The sequence below is a fragment of the Pinus tabuliformis genome, chromosome 8 (genome assembly GCF_031772625.1).
Source record: "Pinus tabuliformis cultivar Carrire ecotype Pingquan chromosome 8, CPIR1, whole genome shotgun sequence".
Classification (NCBI taxonomy): Eukaryota; Viridiplantae; Streptophyta; class Pinopsida; order Pinales; family Pinaceae; genus Pinus; species Pinus tabuliformis.
This window is the reverse complement of record NC_142294.1, coordinates 1,190,287,597-1,190,309,320: the sequence shown is the minus strand read 5'-3', so window position 1 is coordinate 1,190,309,320 and position 21,724 is coordinate 1,190,287,597. Positions and strand designations below refer to the sequence as shown.

Genomic DNA, 21,724 nt, shown 5'->3' with positions numbered 1-21,724 from the left:
CAGCCCAATAATGATTTGGAAAATGCTTTGCCTTTAACATACTCCTCACCATGTCCATGATTGTCCTGTTCTTCCTTTCAGCAACTCCATTTTGCTGTGGGGTGTACCTAGCTGTAAACTGCTTATGGACTCCATTTTCTCTACAAAACCGTAGAAATTCCTTGCAGATATACTCACCTCCTCTGTCAGTTTTTAGAACTTTGATATGCAGCCCGCTTTGGTTTTCTACAAGTGCCTTGAAATTTCGAAATTTTTCAAACACTTCACTTTTGTTTTTTAGGAAATAAACCCAAGTATTTCTAGTACAATCATCAATGAATGTTAGAAAATATTGGTTGCCTGCTAGTGATGGAGTTTGCATTGGTCCACATAAATCTGAGTGGACAATTTCTAAGGGTGCCTTTGCCCTTATGCTTTTCCCTGATGGAAAACTTTCTCTATGTTGTTTCCCCAAGATACAACCTTCACAAGGGCTGTCCGGTTTCTCTATCAATGGTAATCCTCTTACCATTCCTTTTCTGTTCAACAAGTTAAGACCTCCAAAGTTGAGATGCCCAAATCTCAAGTGCCACAACCAATTTTCATCCTTTGGTACGCTTTGGAAAGCCTCTTAGGTAACTGCTGCAATTAATTCTTTGTTTTTCAAATCTGCTCTTATTCTGAGAGGGAACATCCTGTTCCTTGTCATCTTCACTTCAACAATACATCTTTTGCTGGGTGCTCTATCCATGATGGTGCATACATCATTCTCAAAGAAAACATTGTACCCCTTTTGAACAAGCTGTCCAATAGTTAAGAGGTTACACTTCATTCCAGGAACATAATAGACATCTACTATGGTTTTCCTTTCACCTTTCTTTGTAAATATTTTTACTTTTCCTTTTCCCATAACAGAAACTTTATTATCAGTCCCAAGTGTGACTTGTGACTTCACACTCTGATCTAAAGCAGAAAACAGGGCTATGTTTCCTGTCATATGGTTACTGCAACCGGAGTCTAGAAACCATATATCATCACTGTTTGTTTCAACCATGTTACAAGCTAAGAGCACATTATCTTGGCTGATATTTTCTCTAGTGATATTTGCACTAGATCTATTGCTCATATCATGCTGCTTCTTCCTACAATCATTTGCATAATGTCCATACTTTTTACAATAATAACATTGGACATTGGATTTTTCATACCCTTGTCCTTGAGCATGATGTTGTCCACTTTGTTGGCTGCTGCCTTGGCTTTGGTTCTGATTTGGATTGCTGCCTCTTCCTTGAGCATTTGCTGGACTGTTCCTTCCACCTCTGTTTTGGCTTCTGCCTCTTCCTCTCTTGTTTCCTCTGCCTTGACCTCTTCCTCTTCCAAAGGACATCTGGGTCTTGAAGGCTTGCTCTAGAGATGATTTTTCATTTCTACTCAAGCTCTGCTCATGTGTTATCAGTGATGCATGAAGTTCATCAACTGAAAAGTTTGTGAGATCCTTTGTCTCTTCTATGGTGGTGACAATCACATCGAACTTTGAGGGTAGGACCCTCAATAGTTTCTCCACAATCCTCCTTTCTTCAAGAGTTTCTCCATGAGATCTTATTTGTGTGACCAGACCAATCACATGTGTGAAGAATGAGTCAATATTGTCTGACTCCTTCATGCACAAATTCTCAAAATCTCTCCTCAGCAACTGTAGTTTTGTTGTCTTCACTTTTTCCATGCCTTGATAGGCTGTCTTGAGAGTTTGCCATGCTTCTTTGGATGTCTTGGCTGCTGCTATCCTTGGAAACACACTCTCATGCACTGCTTGATATAAAAATACGAGGGCTTTTGAATCCTTCTTCTTATTGCTCTTCAACAGATTTTTCTCTACCTGAGTTAATCTATTAAACTCATCTTCATCTCTTGGTTCTTCAAACCCATATTCAACAAGTTCCCATAAATCTTGTGAGGCAAACAGGGATCTCATGGTTATTGCCCAATAGTCATAGTTTTTTCCATTAAACTGTGGGAGCTGAGTATTAAAAATACCCATGCTAGTGCTGGTGCTGGAGCCAGCCATTCCTTGCACTCTAACTATGGTTCAAAATATTTGACTGTGTATTTAAAAATCACTGAGTGTCTTCAACAGCAACACAGAAAACTAATCTGAGAAATACTTTGATCCTTTCTTGACTGAGTCTTCACTCTGCTGGAGAAGCTGCTTCGGCAAGAAACCTTCCTTCAGCTTCTTTGACACCTTCAAAGAGCCTGGACAAGCTCCGATACCATGTTGGAAATTTCTGGTAATTTCAAACAAATAATGAACAGAGAACAATCCTCTGTTTTAACCAGGATCTTTAACACAGGGAAGCTACAATTGTTTTCTGAGAACAGAGTATTACACACACCCACAAAAGCTTTGTATTCATTAAAATAAAACTGTTATTACAAAAATATTCTTCCTCTGCCTGAGGGATTACACCAAGAACATTTCAACAACAACAAAAAAAAATTACTCTGTCTCCTCCTGAGATTTTACACTGCTGTGTGTAAAAATCTCTTACATTTACTGCTGTAAAAAAAATCCTCTTGTTTCATTCACACTACTGCATTACAAAATAATAATAAAAAAAAACTTCTGTCTCTGCTGGAGAGATCAACACACTGCTGTGTGGAAATTACACATAGATTTTTCTCACGCTGCTGCGTGTTCTTTTTTTTGCATATTCAAAACTACACATACGCACTGTTGTGCCATTTTTTTTACAATACATAGTCAACGCTAAAAACAAAAGAACATAACATATATTTTTAATAACAAAAAAAACATGACCATACTTCTCGTACATGAAAAAAAAGCAATAAAATTAAAAGCCTACCTACATTTACCATCCCGTAATAAATTTCATTAAATATTTTACTCATAAGATCGGCGGTCAAAATGAAACTTCATGCAGTCTCCATTTGCTGCAGGCATGTACATTAACTTTGGTTTAATCAACGATCATCATCCATCCTTGCAATCGGACGAATATCGCTTGCCCAAACAAAACAAACGTTACGTCCCAATAAAACGCTGTTTTGCAAAACGTACTGGGGACACGCGTCGAAAGGTGTACAGTAGCGGAGCCCCTCGAAGGAAAACCACTACCTCAACAAAAGCGGTCCGATGGGAGACTGGTGGTTTTGCTGAATTAAATGTGCGCAGTACAACAGTTTGAAATTAATATTTCAACATATCCTTTACATTGGCGTGCTCCCATAAATTATAGAGAACCCTGTTATTCTGTCTACGTGAGGAGGGAACATTGATTCTGGAACTCAGCGATTTTGGGATCGTCCTTGAGGGCGCTTTCAGATAGATCGCATGTCTCCCTTCAAGCGTTGGGTACCTAAAGGAACCTTCCAGACTTCTGCTCCTCGGATGACTATATATATGTTGCTCTTCCTATAAAAGCTTATGCATGGTCATCGCCCTTTATTGCCTCTGAAAACATTGCCCACATCGATCATGAGACTATTAGGCCCTGATGACCCCTACATGGTCCTCGTGTGACCCAACGACTGGTAACTTTTGTGGTATGGTAGTTTGCCCCACCAACAAAGCTTGGCGATGCAGGTTTGCAGATATTCAACAATGGAAAAATGTTGTATACGAACTTGATCCTGCTCGTCTCAATCGCATGATCCTGAAATGCCCAATTAGAACTCAGATTTGATAAGGGTTCGATGGCCTTGGATGATAAGATCTTATACAATAGTCTTAGAACCAATCCATAATCATTTCCACGAACCAAATAAGATAATTAATCGACCAGCGAGGGTGGTATTTGGTACCACCGAAGTTGGGTAAATGTCAGTTAGGGTGCAGAGAAATCTCACCGAAGTTACGGCATGAAAAAATTGATGTATCAACTATAACCCTCAGGCTGGCAGGATGCACAACTCTGATACCACTGTAATATCCCAAACACCAAAATATCTAACAGATCTGATACACTCTAGATGTTCTAAAAAATTTTGCAGTAAAAACAACGAACATAAAACAAATATGAAAATGCAGCCTTTATTTATATTAATAACTGAAGAAATAGTACATGTCATACAATAAATTTCAAGCTCCTACAATGGCACGTATGGCTGCTTATCAAAGAGAAGGCAAATGCAAATGCAGCCTTTATTTATATTAATAACTGAAGAAATAGTACATGTCATACAATAAATTTCAAGCTCCTATAATGGCACGTATGGTTGCTTATCAAAGAGAAGACAAATGCACTAAAGCACAATCGTGGACCATGGATGGATCCACCAAACAAAATAACACCCACAGGGTTTTCGTCTGGAACTGGCCACACCAATTTCTTAAGAAAAACATAGCAGATAGATAAACCATAGACAAATTCTGTCCATTTTGACCAGATCAAGAAAGGGAATATTACACATTTCTTCCAATCTCAAAGAGCATAATCATCTCTGTCTCTCTTCTCTAAAGAGCTAACCAGCTCTGATACCACTTGATAGCAGGAAAATCGAATTTTCCAATCACAACTCATCCAATGGTCTATACTTAGATCTCCATACGATCTCAACATAACCCATAACTAAATTCAATACAAAATTCACAAAAAATTTAACTGCAAATCTCTCATCAACAGTTTGACCAATGATTCTTGGTCTCCAGCATTTAATACATGCAGTAAATTTAATTTCACTAAATCTTCAATAAGATTTATTTGCCCAATTCACACACATAGGCACTTAATTCTACCAATTCCAGATTTTAAGAATTCTTCAATAATCGTGCACATAGACACTTCATACACATAAAATATGAAATTTCATTTCATTAACAAAACTTGTACATACAAAAATACTCAAAACATTTGTTTCTCTCTATGAGGATCTGATTTCACTTTCATTTGGCCATTAGCCTTGCTTGTAGGCTTACAATGATTAAATACAAAATTAGAAGAAAAGTAGATTTTCCTACTTCATAAATCACTCCTTGATTTATTCCATAAAGCTCTCATGATTTATTCCCTAAAGATTTCATGATTTATTCCCTAAATCTCTCATGATTTTCAAGGTAAATTAGTTTTTCCCTTATGGACAAAATCTCGTCTATCCATAACTTTTCTAAAACTATTACTCATCAGTTATAAAACTCATAAAATATATCAATTTGGAAAACACAATTTATTTACATAAAAGAATATAAATTATTCTCAAAAATCAAGTCCCTTTTTTGAAGTTTATTCACATGAAGACTTAATGGTTTCGAAGCTCTAATACTCTTGCATCACATGTTAACTTGATTATGTAGCTAGGATTTTGCATAGAGGGCATACAAGAATGTAAAAACAAAAACGATACAACTCTATCAATCAGGATTTGTTGCATGGCTCTGTATGAGCATTGTCGAGAACAACAATGTAATAGTGGCGAGGTGGTGAAAGCATCGATTGGAAGGCAATGAAGGTATGTACGTCAATGAACATTGAACATTCACCACATTGTGTACAGTGGAGCTATTCCCCACAATGTGTACAATGAAATTATCCCCAGCCTCAACTACACCAACCTCCACTTCACCATTGTTCAATGTTATCACCTTGAAATACTAATAAAAAATGTAACAAAGCATTTTAAAAATAAGTGTGACAAAGCATTTTTTGCCAAATTATTTATTTAGAAATGAATTTTCACATCTTACATATAGTGAAATAATGTTGAACTTGGGTGAACTTCACTAAAGCTATTAAGTCCCCTTAATACATTATGAATGTATAAAAAGAATTAATTTATAACTAAAAAACAATATGTAAAACACATTTAAATTTTTTTAATATATTTACTAATGAATAATGAGATGAAAATATTATGAATTAAAATTAGCTTAGAGTCATTTTTATTTCAGATCTATCAAGTGTCAATATAAATAAAATCTGCTTAGATTCATTTTAATCACATCAATGATGTGTCAAGACTAGATGCAAACCTTTCCTCAAATTTTACACTCAAAAAATTTTGCATTTTGAGAGATTTAATCCCTCTCAACTTTAATAAATCTAAAATTAAAAATAAATCTAAAATTTATTTTATTTTAGCAATGATAACATTTTTATAACCATAATGTTTTTTTATTTTCAATATTTTCCTTTCTAAGATAAAATTGTGCATCATTTTTATTCGCATAATAAAATAAAACACGTAGTTTAGCTCCATAAACATGTAACTATCCACTCAATAACAATATAAATAATAATATACATAAACATAAAACTTACATATAACTATCCCCTCAATAACAATATAAACAGTAATACACATCCCAAGCCCAAAATGCAAGTTGAAACTGTCCCAGGAAATACACAGAAACTGGCAAGTCCCAACTGTCTAAACTAAAAAGCGACCCAACAAGAACTACAGTTAAAACCACAAATCAAGACTCCGGATTGCCTATGTCCAGCAGCATCACTTTATAAGAATTTAAACACTTTATTTTAAATTTTCAACTATAAATTTTTCATCACAAAATTATCCTTGAGAAATTTCAATCTGTCCCCAAGGCCACTTAAAAGCTCTGCGCAGCGCTTTCTTGACCCAAAACATATCAATTCATAAAGAAGTTTGTAATCGAAATTGACGCATAAATTTTTATGAGTGGGAAGTTGCTGAGAGTGCAAAATTCGTAAGAGACACTTTTGCAATAAAAAACACGGTTCCCATCAAATTGTTAAATATAACCTTGACATTGAACTGGAACTGAAAAAAAATACCAAACTGGTTTGATCTAAAACCAATGACAATGGAATGAACGCTTTTCATTAAACTGAACCATCATAAAGTAAATTTCCGAAATTCCACAAATCATATTTTTAATAATGATAAAAACATTTTTGCATTTTTTTCACTTACTCAAATATCTTGCCCTGATTCAAATTTACAGGAAAGCCCAGTAATGATGGGCTAGTTTACTCAGTCTGACCAGAATTAGAACCAATTTTAAACATCTCACACAGAGATTGCAGAAACTGGAGACAACCGCTTCTGTTTAGTTGCTTTTCATATTTTAACCCATCCTTCAACCTTTCGCTCAACTGCTCAAGTACAACGTCACTCCACTGAAGTTTGGGGCACTCCTGAACGGAAAGAATCTTTAATGACATCAAATGTTCCACATCTGGCAGCTCTAGTATCTCGCTGCATCCATCAACATCCAGTTCTGTAAGATTTGTAAGATTCCCCAGCCCGGGTATGCTCTGGAGCTTCTGGCATCCACAAACATCCAACTTCTTCAAAGAAGTCAAATACTCCACACCTGTCAGCACTCGTATCTCCCGGCATCCACGAACATGTAATTCGGTGAGCTGTGTGAGCTGCCCCAACCCTGGTATGCTATGGAGCTTCTCGCATCCCCCAACATCCAACGTCTCCAGAGAAGTCAAATGTTCCAGGCCTGGAAGCTCTTGTATCTCATGGCATCCACGAACATGTAGTTCTTTGAGCCGTGTGAGCTGCCCCAACCCTGTTATGCTCTGGAGCTTCTCGCATCCCCCAACATCCAACTTCTTCAGATAGTCCAAATGTCCCACGCCCGGCAGCTCTCGTATGTCACGGCATCCACTAACGTGTAGTTCTGTGAGTTGCGTGAGCTGCCCCAACCCTGCTATGCTCTGGAGCTTCTCGCATCCCCCAACATCCAACTTTTTCAAAGAAGTACAATGTTCCACACCAGGCAGCTCTAGTATCTCACAGCATCCACGAACATGTAGTTCTGTGAGCTGTGTGAACTGCCCCAGCTCTGGTATGCTCCGAAGATTTTCACATTCTCCAACATCCAACTTCTTCAGAGAAGTCAAATGTACCACACCTGGCAGCTCTAGGATCTCCCTGTATCCATGAACGTGTAGTTCTGTGAGTTGTTTGAGCTGCCTCAACTCTGGGATTGTCTGGAGTTTCTCGTGTCCCCCAACAACCAACTTCTTCAGAGAAGTCAAATGTTCCACACCTGCCAACTCAACTATCTCACGGCATCCACGAACGTTTAATGAAGTGAGCTGTCTGAGCTGCCCCAACCCTGGTATGCTCTGGAGCTTCTCACACCCCTCAACATTCAAAGTCTCCAGAGAAGCCAAATGTTCCACGCCTGGCAACTCTCGTATCTCACTGCATCCACAAACATGTAGTTCTGTAAGCTGTGTGAGCTGCCCCAACCCTGGTATGCTCTGGAGCTTCTCGCATCCCCCAACATCCAATTTCTTCAGGGCAGTCTGTTGGGTATTTTTAATGGAGAAATACCAAAACCAAAATAAAATTCACCACAGAGACAATGCTCTGTTTACTCTGTCCAGGATCTTTTGCAGACAACCTCTTAAAACTAAAATGACTCATAAGACAGCATTACACAGTCACAAACACATTTCTATTAATTTAAAACTGAAACTCTGTTACATATTTCTTCCTCTGTGCAAAGAGGGAATAAAAAAAACTGCTACTCTCACAGATCTTCCACTGCTGTGGAAATTACATACACAGCTCTCTGTTCTTCAAAAAACTAATACAAAGCATTACATTCCAAAATCTATATAGCACTGCTGTGCATTTACAAAAAAAAATCCCACTACTGTGCGCAGCCACTCCACTCTAAACTTAAAAAAAAACTACAGCACGTAGCCATGTTTTTTTAACATATAACAACGTATGCAAAAAATATATAAAAAAAATATAAATCGTATGGCATGTGGGACAATGCCCATAACCAAAATTAACTATATTCCCATATCGTATTAAAGGCATGGGACGTATGCCCATTACCATAATAAAAGCTGCCACCAAATTTTACGTAAATGCATTAAAACTACAATGTTTCCTTCACGGTGGTCAACGAAACAAAACTTCACTCCACGTAAAAAAAATTGATTTGACATGGGCCCGTGCACCTTCCGGAGATCAACGGCGGAGATTTCGTGCCCAAACCACTTGACTGATCCAACGAGGTTCGCACACCAACCTCGGGCAAAACAAACGAACTTTACTGTCCGGGGAAAATGGTTTTGGGGGGTTCGTACAAGAGACGCGTGGCGGCAGGTGAGAGTGTTCGGAGGGCTCCAAGGAAAAAACAGCCTTTGTCAAAAGGCGGTGCGATATCCCTTCAGCCGGTTTGTGGTTTTGCTGAAAACCACTGCGCGCTGTAAAATTACAAATTTAACACTCCCCTTTAATTTTAACAGCTGCGCGTTCAGTCATTCCCAAACACTTTCTCAAAAATTCGAAACTCTTCTGAACCAGTGGCTTTGTCAAGATGTCTGCTACCTGTTCCTGGGTCCTGCAATGTTCTAGGACAATTTCTCCATTGCTCACCAATTCTCTGATGTAGTGAAACCTTGTGTCAATGTGTTTCGTTCTCTTATGAAACACTGAATTCTTTGACAAAGCAATCGCTGAGCTATTGTCACAAAATACCACTGTCGCTTTTGCCTGCTCTTGGCCTAAGCTTCTCAACATCCTTCTCATCCATACTGCCTGACATGCTGCTGCTGTCGCTGCCACATACTCTGCCTCTGCTGTAGATAATGCTACAATGGACTGCTTCTTAGAAGCCCATGAAATGGCTCCTGAACCCATGTTAAAAACATAACCGGAAGTGCTCTTCCGATCATCTACACTTCCAGCCCAATCGCTATCTGTGTACCCAACCAAATCTGAATGTTCTGAGGTATGATATAAAATTCCAAACATTTTAGTGCCTTTGACATACCTCAAAATTCTCTTTGCTGCCTGCCAATGTGCCTCCTTTGGCCTCTCCATGAACCTGGAAATCAAACTAACAGCATACATAATATCAGGCCTAGTTGCTGTTAAATACATAAGGCTGCCCACAATGCTTTTATACAAGCTAGGATCAAAATCCTTGCTGCTGTCCTCTCTGCTGAGTTTTAATCCCATTACTGTGGGAGTGATGGCTGCCTTGCATTCTTCCATCTTAAATCTGCTCAAAATTTGATTTACATATCTTGCTTGAGATATAAAAATTCCTTTTTCATTTTGATCTACTTCTATGCCTAAGAAGTATCTCAAGAAACCCATATCAGTCATTTCAAATTCATCCTTCATGACTGATTTAAAATTCTTAATGAGCTGATCATCATTACCTGTGAAAATCACATCATCAACATACAAGACAACTATTAAAATCTTACCATCCTTTTCCTTGATGTAGACTGTGGGTTCTCCTTCACACTTGTCGAATTCATTATCCAATAGATATGAATCTATCCTGCTGTACCATGCTCTTGGCGCTTGCTTCAGCCCATAAAGAGCTTTCTTCAATTTGCACACTTTGTGCTCTTCTCCTTTCTTCTCATATCCGAGAGGCTGTTCCACATAGACCTCTTCCATTAACACTCCATTTAGGAATGCTGATTTCACATCCATTTGGTAGACTTTCCATTTGTTTTGAGCTGCTATGGACAACACTGCTCTCACGGTTTCCATTCTTGCAACCGGGGCGAAAGTCTCCTCATAATCTCTCCCATACTGCTGCTTGTAGCCTTTGACAACCAGCCTTGCTTTATGCCTTTCAATCTTGCCTTCAGCATTGCTCTTGGTCTTGTAGACCCATTTCACACCAATGACTTCTTTGCCTTTTGGTAACTCAACCAGATCCCATGTTTTGTTTCTCTCTATGGCATTCATTTCCTCATCCATAGCTTCTATCCATTTCCTATCTTTAATAGCTTCTTCAAAATGGATAGGATCATCAACATGACAAAACAAGGCAAATAAGGAATTCATTCCTTCTTCATAAATTTCACTTAGATTTCTAAACTTCTTACCTCTTTCACTTGGTGTACAAGTGCTTGAAGATGCACTTGAGTTTCCTCCTTGTGGTGTGCTTGGAGAAGCACTCTCATTGATCCTCAATGGTGTCCCTTGCTGTCCTTGTGTTGGTGCTGCTGTTTGGGGATTCATTTCAGCCACCTCCTCTTCATCTTCATCATGAGGCAAACAGATTTTAATGTTCACTGTTTTCTCTATGCTTCCATCCCAAGCTTCCTCTTCAATGAATTGAACATCCCTGCTTACAAAGAACTTCTTGGTAGATGGAATGTACAACCTGTAGGCTTTGGATTCATCACTGTATCCAATGAAGATGCATTTCTCCCCTTTGCTGTCCAACTTCCTCCTTAGTTTATCTGGAATGTGTGCATAGGCCACACACCCAAAAACTCTCATGTGGGTGACTTCTTGCTTTCTCCCACTCCATGCCTCTTCTGGCACTTTGTTCATGACTGCCTTTGTAGGACACCTGTTCAAAATATAAACTGCACAATGTACAGCTTCAGCCCAATACTCATTTGGCAAATGCTTTGCCTTCAACATGCTCCTTGCCATCTCCATGATGGTTCTGTTCTTCCTTTCAGCAACTCCATTTTGCTGTGGGGTGTACCGAGTTGTGAATTGTTTATGTATTCCATTTTCTCTACAAAACTTTAGGAATTCATTTGAGATATACTCACCTCCTCTATCAGTTCTCAATACTTTTATGTGCAGCCCGCTTTGGTTCTCCACAAGTGCTTTGAAGTTTTGGAATTTCTCAAAGACTTCACTTTTGTTCTTGAGGAAATATATCCAAGTCTTTCTTGTAAAATCATCAATGAATGTCAAGAAATATAGGCTGCCAGCTAATGATGGAGCTTGCATTGGTCCACACAAATCTGAGTGGATAATCTCTAAGGGTGCCTTTGCCCTTATGCTTTTCCCTGATGGAAAACTTTCTCTATGTTGTTTTCCCAATATGCAGCCTTCACAAAGGCTGTCCGGCTTCTCTATCAATGGTAATCCCTTTACCATTCCTTTTCTGCTCAATAAGTTTAGACCTCCAAAATTTAGATGCCCGAATCTCAAGTGCCATAACCAGTTCTCATCCTTTGGCACGCTTTGGTAGGCCTCTTGGGTGACTGCTGCCTTTTCCTTCTTGTTCTTCAAGTCTGCTCTTATTCTAAGAGGGAACATTCTGTTCCTTGTCATCTTCACTTCAGCAATGCATCTTTTGCTGGGTGGTATGTCCATGATGGTGCACACATCATTTACAAAGTAAACATTGTAACCCTTTTGGATAAGCTGTCCAACACTCAATAGGTTACATCTCATTCCGGGGACATAGTAGACATCTGCTATGGTTTTCTTTTCTCCTTGTTTTGTGAATATTTTTACCTCCCCTTTTCCCATAACAGACACTTTACTATCAGTTCCTAGTGTGACCTCTGATTTCAAATTCTGATTTAAGGCTGAAAAGAGGGCTACATTCCCTGTCATATGGTTGCTGCAACCTGAGTCTAAAAACCATATGTCCTCACTATGTGTTTCAGCCATGTTACAAGCTAACAGGACATTTTCTTGACTGCTGTTTTCTCTTGTAACATTTGCATTTTGTCTGCTGTTCATATCATGCTGTTTCTTTCAACAATCACTAGCATAATGTCCATACTTTTTGCAATAATAGCATTGAACATTAGATTTATCATACCTTTGTCCTTGAGCCTGATACTGTTCTCTTTGTTGGTTGCTGCCTTGACCTTGGTTCTGATTTGGATTGCTGCCTCTTCCTTGTGCATTTGATGGGCTGTTCCTTCCTCCTCTGTTCTGGCTTCTGCCTCTTCCTCTTTTGCTTCCTTTGCCTTGACCTCTTCCTCTTCCAAAGGACATCTGGGTCTTGAAGGCTTGCTCAAGGGATGAGTTTTCATTCCTACTCAACCTCTGCTCATGAGTTATCAGTGATGCATGTAGCTCATCAACTGAATATCTTGAGAGATCCTTTGTCTCTTCAATGGTGGTGACTATGGCATCAAACCTTGAGGGTAAGACCCTCAATATTTTCTCCACTATTCTTCTATCTTCAATTGTTTCTCCATGAGTTCTCATTTGTGTGATTACACCAATCACATGAGTGAAGAATGAGTCAATGTTATCTGACTCCTTCATGTTCAAGTTTTCAAAATCCTTTCTCAGCATTTGCAATTTTGCTGTCTTCACTCTCTCCATGCCTTGATAGGCTGTCTTGAGGGTTTGCCATGCATTGTGTGATGTTGTAGCTGCTGCTATCCTTGGGAATATACTCTGGTCCACTGCTTGATACAACAAGACAATGGCCTTTGCATCCTTCTTCCTATTGAGCTTCAGCTGATCCTTCTCTCCCTGAGTTAGTGCATTGAACTCATTTTCATCTGCTGGTTCCTCAAACCCATATTCTACTAGTTCCCATATATCTTGAGCGATGAACAAAGCTCTCATGGTTATAGACCAGTAGTCATAGTTCTTCCCATTAAAGTGTGGGAGCTGGGTGTTGAACATACCCATGCTTGTGCTTGCCATTCCTTGCATCTTGAACTATGGTTTTAAATCCTTGACTGTGATTTTTTTAAAAACTGACTGTCTTCAACAATAACAAGAGAAATGCTTTTGGGGAATACCTGAATCCTTCGCTGTCTGAGTCTACTAACTGCCTGAGAGGTTTTGCTGCAGCAACAACCTTCTCCCTTCAGCTTCTTTGTCTCCTACAAAGAGCCTAAACCTTGCTCTGATACCATTGTTGGGTATTTTTAATGGAGAAATACCAAAACCAAAATAAAATTCACCACAGAGACAATGCTCTGTTTACTCTGTCCAGGATCTTTTGCAGACAACCTCTTAAAACTAAAATGACTCATAAGACAGCATTACACAGTCACAAACACATTTCTATTAATTTAAAACTGAAACTCTGTTACATATTTCTTCCTCTGTGCAAAGAGGGAATAAAAAAAACTGCTACTCTCACAGATCTTCCACTGCTGTGGAAATTACATACACAGCTCTCTGTTCTTCAAAAAACTAATACAAAGCATTACATTCCAAAATCTATATAGCACTGCTGTGCATTTACAAAAAAAAATCCCACTACTGTGCGCAGCCACTCCACTCTAAACTTAAAAAAAAACTACAGCACGTAGCCATGTTTTTTTAACATATAACAACGTATGCAAAAAATATATAAAAAAAATATAAATCGTATGGCATGTGGGACAATGCCCATAACCAAAATTAACTATATTCCCATATCGTATTAAAGGCATGGGACGTATGCCCATTACCATAATAAAAGCTGCCACCAAATTTTACGTAAATGCATTAAAACTACAATGTTTCCTTCACGGTGGTCAACGAAACAAAACTTCACTCCACGTAAAAAAAATTGATTTGACATTGGCCCGTGCACCTTCCGGAGATCAACGGCGGAGATTTCGTGCCCAAACTACTTGACTGATCCAACGAGGTTCGCACACCAACCTCGGGCAAAACAAACGAACTTTACTGTCCGGGGAAAATGGTTTTGGGGGGTTCGTACAAGAGACGCGTGGCGGCAGGTGAGAGTGTTCGGAGGGCTCCAAGGAAAAAACAGCCTTTGTCAAAAGGCAGTGCGATATCCCTTCAGCTGGTTTGTGGTTTTGCTGAAAACCACCGCGCGCTGTAAAATTACAAATTTAACAAAATGTCTCACATATGGTAGCTCTCGTATCTCAGGCTGTCCTTTAACATTTAGTTCTGTGAGCCGTGTGAGCTGCCCCAACCCTGATATGCTATGGAGCTTCTCGCATCTCCCAAAATTCAACTTATGTAGAGAAGCCAAATGTTCCACGCCTGACAGCTCTTGTATCTCGTGACATCCACCAACCTGTAATTCTGTGAGCTGTGTGAGCTGCCCCAAACCAGGTATGCTTTGGAGTTTCTCGCATCCCCAAACATCCAACTTCTTCAGAGAAGTCAACTGTCCTACACCTTGCAGCTCTCGTATCTCACGGCAGTCACGAACATGTAGTTCTTTCAGCTGTGTTAGTTGCCCCAACCCTGGTATAATCTGGAGCTTCTGGCATTCCCGAACAGTCAACTTCTCCAAAGAAACCAATTGTTCCACACCTGGCAGCTCTCGTATCTCATGGCAGTCACGAACATGTAGTTCTGTGAGCTGTGTGAGCTGCCCCAACCCTGATATGCTTTGGAGTTTCTCGCATTCCCAAACATCCAACTTCTTCAGAGAAGTCAACTGTCCTACACCTTGCAGCTCTCGTATCTCACGGCAGTCACGAACATGTAGTTCTTTCAGCTGTGTGAGCTGCCCCAACCCTGATATGCTTTGGAGTTTCTCGCATCCCCAAACATCCAACTTCTTCAGAGAAGTCAACTGTCCTACACCTTGCAGCTCTCGTATCTCACGGCAGTCACGAACATGTAGTTCTGTCAGCTGTGTTAGTTGCCCCAACCCTGGTATGCTTTGGAGCTTCTGGCAATACGAAACACGCAATTTCTCCAAACAATTCCCTGGTATACTCTGGAGCTCTCGTATCTCAGGGCATCTATACACGTTTAATACTGTAAGCTTTGTGAGTTGCCCCAACCCTGGTATAATCTGGAGCTTCTGGCATTCCCGAACAGTCAACTTCTCCAAAGAAACCAATTGTTCCACACCTGGCAGCTCTCGTATCTCACGGCATCCATCAACACTTAGTTCTGTGAGCTTTGCGAGCTGCTCCAACCCTGGTATGCTCTGGAGCTTCTGGCATTCCCAAATTTTCAACATCTCCAAAGAAACCAATTGTTCCACACCTGGTAGCTCTCGTATCTCACAGAACCCATGAACATGTAGTTTTGTGAGCTGTGTGAGCCGCCCCAACCCGGATATGCTATGGAGCTTCTCGCATGCCCAAACATCCAACTTCTTCAAAGAAGTCAACTGTCCTACACCTTGCAGCTCTCGTATCTCAACGCAGTTCCAAACCCTTAGTTCTCTCAGCTGTGTTAGTTGCCCCAACCCTGGTATGTTCTGGAGCTTCTTGCAATTCCAAACAGTCAACATCTCCAAAGAAGTTAAATGTTCCACTGACAGCTTCAGTATCTCAGGGCAGAACGAAACCTGTAGGTGTTGAAGGTTAGGGCAAACACCCCTATCAAAAGATACCTCCCTTATTTCTGTGCCTGACAGGGTTAACCACTTGAGCCCAAACATGCATCTGTTATTGGAGGAGTTCAAATTATTCAATGCACTTTCCCCTTCCAATAATAAGTGTGTTTCTCTTGCTCCTTCAACCTCCTTTCTAAATGGATGTTCCCGGAACGGACATCCCCCTGCTCTTAAAATTGTAAGATTATTCATCTTCAAAATTTCTTTTGGTAAGGATTCTAGTCCGCAATCCTCTATGACCAGCTCTGTCAAGTGAGTCAATAGTCCAATGGAATCCGGCAAGGATTTCAATTGCGGAGAAGAATAGAGTGATAATCTCTTCAAGCTATTCAGGACACCAAGACCATCTGGCAGCACTTCCAACAAATCGCTACCTAATTCCAGAACTTCCAAATTGCAGAGGACTCCAATAATGCTTGGCAATTCTTTTAACTTCGATCCAGTCAAATATAATTTTTGCAAGGACAATTGACGTGTGACTTGGGGAGGCACTTCTTTCACCTGCTTACAATATGAAAGATCTAAGCTTTTAAGCGTGGTAATATTTCCAAGTGCTTCGCTGGAGATGGTCAAATTAGAGCACCTTTTCAATGATAGATGTTTGAGTTGAGTTAAATCCCCAAATGAATTTGGAAGCATCTGCAAATTAGAAGCACCTTCCAAATCGATATACTGAAGGTTTCTTAGTTCCCCAAAGGAATCGGGCAGCGACATGAGTCTTGAAAAGTCTTTGAGAACTAAGTATTTCAAATACCGCAGATGACAAATTTCAGCGGGCAATCTTGCGACTGTGGGTGATTTGGAGTTCCTCCATATGGCAATCCTTTCCAGGTACTTCAGCTGCTCTATAGACTTTGGAATGTCTGAAAGTGGGGCCCAGATATTTAATTCTCGCAGTTGGAGAGGCATCGCCTGCAATAAGAGATCTATGATTGTGGTCTACAAAATGAAATTATAGGAAAGCAAAAAGCACACAAATATTTGCCTACCTGAGATTGATGTGACCACAGTATGTTCAATCCGCTCCCCTCCACTTCTAAAACGCGTAGATTCTCCATGGGAAGCCAGGAAGGCAGGGAAGAGTAGGGACATCCATACCAGCGTAGCCATATCAGATTGGGCGATTGCACCCTCCTCAATATGTCATCTACATAACCTCCTTCGGCTACAAGAAGTTTCAGATTTTTAAGCCTCATTTCTAAGCTTCTGGACGAGGATAGGTGTCTCATTTCTAAGCTTTTGGAGTCGTGGAAGTATAAAGAAGGGTATTTTTCGGCATTCCGGAAGATATCATAGGAATAACTATCCATTTTGATTCCATCAACTTTGGTTATGACCTGTTCATTGTTTAGAATAACAAAGCAAACAGATCTAATTTAATTGAAAGCAAAGCTTTAAAGATCAAAATTTAATTGAACGGAAGACAAATGTTTGAATGGTTGGTTGAAGTGCTTACAGTTGATGGTTGCTCCAACAAATCATCAATGATCTTGATCGCCGAATCCCAAAGACGAAGGGGCTTCGATCCTTTCTCAGCAATCTTTCTTCCCATGTCCCTGATATGATCATGCATTTTTATTTCATTATTTTCATCCAACTCCAACAAACACTTGTCTTGCAGATTTTGAACTCCCACTTCGCCCCATATTCTTTTTGCCTTATCTCCATCTTCTCCGAGAAAAAAACAAGCAATATCTAAGAATATTTCCTTCACCATTTTACTGAGAGACTTGTAACTAATTTTGAATCTATCATATATCTTAGTAGAGGGTAGCACGTTCTCAAGTTTATCCAATATCTCTTGCCAGTAATTTTCATTTTTTCCAAAAACCAGCGCCCCAAATACTTTTAAGGATAATGGCAGTCCACCGCACACCTTTAAGAATCGATCTACCAGATCTGCAAAATCTGGTACTGGATCTGGCTGATGGAAGGCATAACAGCAAAAGAGCTCTTTGGAGTGCAGTGTATCCATCCCCTTTAGACTATAAATGGATGACTCAAGGACCCCTGATGTTTTTAGGACATGCTTGTCACGAGAGGTAACCAAAATCACGCTATCTGGTTTCAGGATTTTCTTAACTGGCAAAAGTGCTTCCAATTGATCCACATCATCTACATCATCTAATACTATCAGAACATGACAAGATGAGAGATACTTTTTCAGTATCCCTATGCCTTCATCACGGTTCTGAATTTTGATATCTTTACTTGGCATTAGGTCCCCCAGGAGCTTATTCTGCAAGTATGCTAGAGACCTAGTACGTGCAGTTTCTCTCACATCAAATACAAAAGAGGAACTATTATAATCTGACATTCTGAGGTTAAAGAATTGTTTGGCTAGGGTGGTTTTCCCGAGTCCACCCGCACCCACAATGCCCACAACCTTGGCCTCCCCAAGCTCCCTTTCCTGCCACTGAGAGAGCACAGTCTTTTCAAGATCTTCTAATCTGATATCCAGCCCGGTTGGATATTTTGCCACATCCAACAATGTCTTTGGAACCTTCTTTGGAACCTTCTTCAGAACAGCCTCCACAACGTTTTCCAATAGCTCGCCTTCATCGTCTTCGGCCCTGAATGGAGTAAAATAAGCAAGTCAGAAACGGCTAGGTAAGTACATCAGGCAGCCTATATCATCAATCAACAAATGAATATTAACACGGATTGCAAGGGACAGTAGGAGCTTGGAGATGCAGCTCACCCATATACTAAACCGCTCAGATCGGCCACATAGGAAAGTGCGTTTCTCCAATTCTGAATGGTATCAGAGCTATAGCGTGGCTTCTGTTTACCAGTTTCGGTGTCATGTGTTGTTTTCTGTTCATGTTGCCGCAGGGCTTCAGCGAAGGCTCCGTCTCTGACCGTCCAGCGGACCATCAAAGGATCGACCTTGTAGAACACTGGAATAATAAAAGCCCCCGAATTCTTCATGAGTAAAAGTTCATCCAAACACCATTTAGATTGCGCATACGTTGGAGATAAAATTGCAACGTGGACAGAGGCACCACGGATAGCGTTTTCTATCTGACAAGAAATATTGTGGCCCTCTTCCAATTCCTCCTTGTCCAAAAACACGCTCAATCCTTGATCACGAAGGCCTCTGTAAAGATGGCTGGCAAAGCCCTTTTTTACGTCAGGCCCGCGATGATTGATAAAGATTTGGTAATTGGGACAAGAAGTAGAGGAAGAAGTGGAGGCCGTGCAGGAAGAAGCAGCAGCAGCAGAAGCATGGTCACAGTCGAGGGAGCCCATAGTTAGGTTTGCCATTGACACAGGATTATGGAAATTTTAGGATCTATCAACGAATTGATTTAGATGATTGGAACAAAGGCAGTGTGAAATTCTGAAGGGGAAACTGCAAAAAAACTTTCAAAAGATGCAGTGGACTCGTTGAGCAATAATATGATGGTGTATTAGCGGCTAAAAACGCGTCCTGGGGACGCGTCTGTTTAAAGGTGCACTTTACCACTGATGTGAAATTTCAGGGAAGCCACAACACCTTCTGTCACGCTCACTCACAGAAGGCATCTCCACTGGTTAGGTGAATGATATAATACGCAACTACCATTCCAAATGGGTCTCACCGACTATTAATTGACCGGTGAGAAGTATCCATCCAATACTATCCACGAAGCTCACTTTCATAGTTGATATTCATTATCTTTTTCTTTTATGGCCGACCAATCAACTTAATAATCTCGTTAATATATATTATTGATTCATGTTTAATGTGAATATCACTCCATTATAAAATGATATTAAGACGAATAAGTACAAAATCTAATGGAAAATTTAGTTGTACTAATATGTGATATAAAATGTAGACCAAAGTCATGTGGTGGGATGCCATTGTGATTGTTTTTTGGGTACAATGTTGTAATAAATACTACAATGAAATAAATACTATAATGAAAGTAATAAATATATAAATTTAATATATATTATTGATTTTAATGTGAATATCACTCCATTTTAAAATGATATTAAGACTAATAAGTACAAAAGGGTGACATATTAATTTACTAAATATAATGATATTAAGATTAATAAGTAAAAAAAATTTGACATATTAATGGACTAAAGCACTAGACATGTAGAGCTAATTTGAAGAAAGAAAGGTAAAATATACCTAGAATCCATAGTATTACAAAAGTTCAAAGTTTAGTTATCTTAAATTAAATTACATTGTTACTAGCAAAAATTACAAGCAAAGAGAAATAAGTAAAGTGTACATGTTGTTAAACTTATAGAAAAAGAAAAAAAAAAAAAATCAACAAGGTTTGTGAAAAAGAAAGAGAAAAAATAGAAATCAACAAGTTTTGTGAAAAACAAAAATTGCATACTAGATATGCATGGCATTGGTGGTTGGACCAATAAAGATGAAGTGTAATCAAAACTATATGCTCATATACAATTGGAACAAATGCATGACAATCAGAAATGAAAGAAATATTAGTCAAATAAAACTAATTCCAGTGCAAGAATAGTGTATTTCAAATAGTTTTACAAGAAAATGGAATATACTATCAATGAAAGTGTTTTATGAGGACATATACATTGATAACATAGAAAATGGAACTGTTGATGATATTGGAATGGTTGTTTACAGTGGCATGATTTCAATGATGATGTTATCAAGTGTCAATGTGGAAATCCCTTGGATAGAAAGCTTTGAGGGCACAAAGTATAGATGAAATGTTCTCGAGATATTGCTAAATTTTTTTATCAACAATGACTCGACAATATTCATGTACTTGTGGCATTTTCATAACGCAATCTATTTTTCCATCATGTGTTTTCAACGTGCATTCCACATTGAGGCAATAAAAATATTTTGTACCTTGTTTACAAGATGTGCAAGTCGAGGAATTTGGAAGCATGGTATCTACACACTTACTATAGATTTGTTGACAGGGTGGTGTGAAGGCATTTTTTCTCTAAGTATTCCTTGCACTTGTTTCAAAATAATTTGTAATTATTGAGTACCATGATGGTATGGTGAGAAATACAATGTATATTAAATGGAAAAAAAGAGAGAGCATTGCTAAACACCTGTGTTCTTGATTTGATGAGAGACAACAAATGTGCCTTTGCACAATTGTTAATGAGAACATCAATGAATGTTGTTGTTGCATATGGAAGCACCTAGCATCCTTTTGGGTCGTTACTAACAATGTTTTTGAATAAATAGAGTGGTGTGTTTTTTTATGCTATCTGATGCTTTATGGCTAGGAAATGTTCTTTGTGATATTCATCCAATTGTAGTTGTTGTGCATTAGGAAGACCATGAGTATGAGTATTAACTAATTTAAAATGTTTCAAAGGAGAATATAAGTATTAACCAATAGTTGTTGATAGATTTGCAATATAAAATAAGGAGCAATTTACTAGAATGATATACTTACAATTGTTGTATCATTCGTAGTTTCACCATCTTTGATATGTAGTTCAAATTGTCTATTGTTTTGGTGACATGATATAATTGCAGCTGCAATAGAACCAAGTGGATATGCTTTAGTTGACACAACGAGATTTTGTGTTATTGTGTCTAGTGCCATTTTGTGGTTCTTTCAAATTTGAGGTATTTTTTGGACTGTAGTATTTTCATGTAACACCATGTAGCATTTTGAATATCTTATTTCATAGATGTCTTTGTTTCTTATCCAACATTTTTTGATACAAAGGCTATTTCAAATAAAGAAAATCTCACGAAATTTATCTATAAGACTATTTCTTATGTTCACTATGATGGTCAAT

General features: G+C 39.0%; 1 protein-coding gene across 1 annotated transcript; it reads right to left on the bottom strand.

The window, feature by feature from the left end:
• Positions 1-6,862: 6,862 nt before the first annotated feature.
• LOC149239614 (uncharacterized) lies at positions 6,863-19,475 on the bottom strand. The gene is made up of 5 exons (XM_089373464.1): positions 18,669-19,475; positions 17,424-18,540; positions 16,957-17,304; positions 14,498-16,879; positions 6,863-8,240 (listed from the first exon to the last, which is right to left on the bottom strand). The coding sequence occupies exons 1-5, from the start codon at positions 19,232-19,234 to the stop codon at positions 6,942-6,944; spliced, it is 5,712 nt and encodes a 1,903-aa protein (XP_089229590.1). The 5' UTR covers positions 19,235-19,475; the 3' UTR covers positions 6,863-6,941.
• Positions 19,476-21,724: the final 2,249 nt, after the last annotated feature.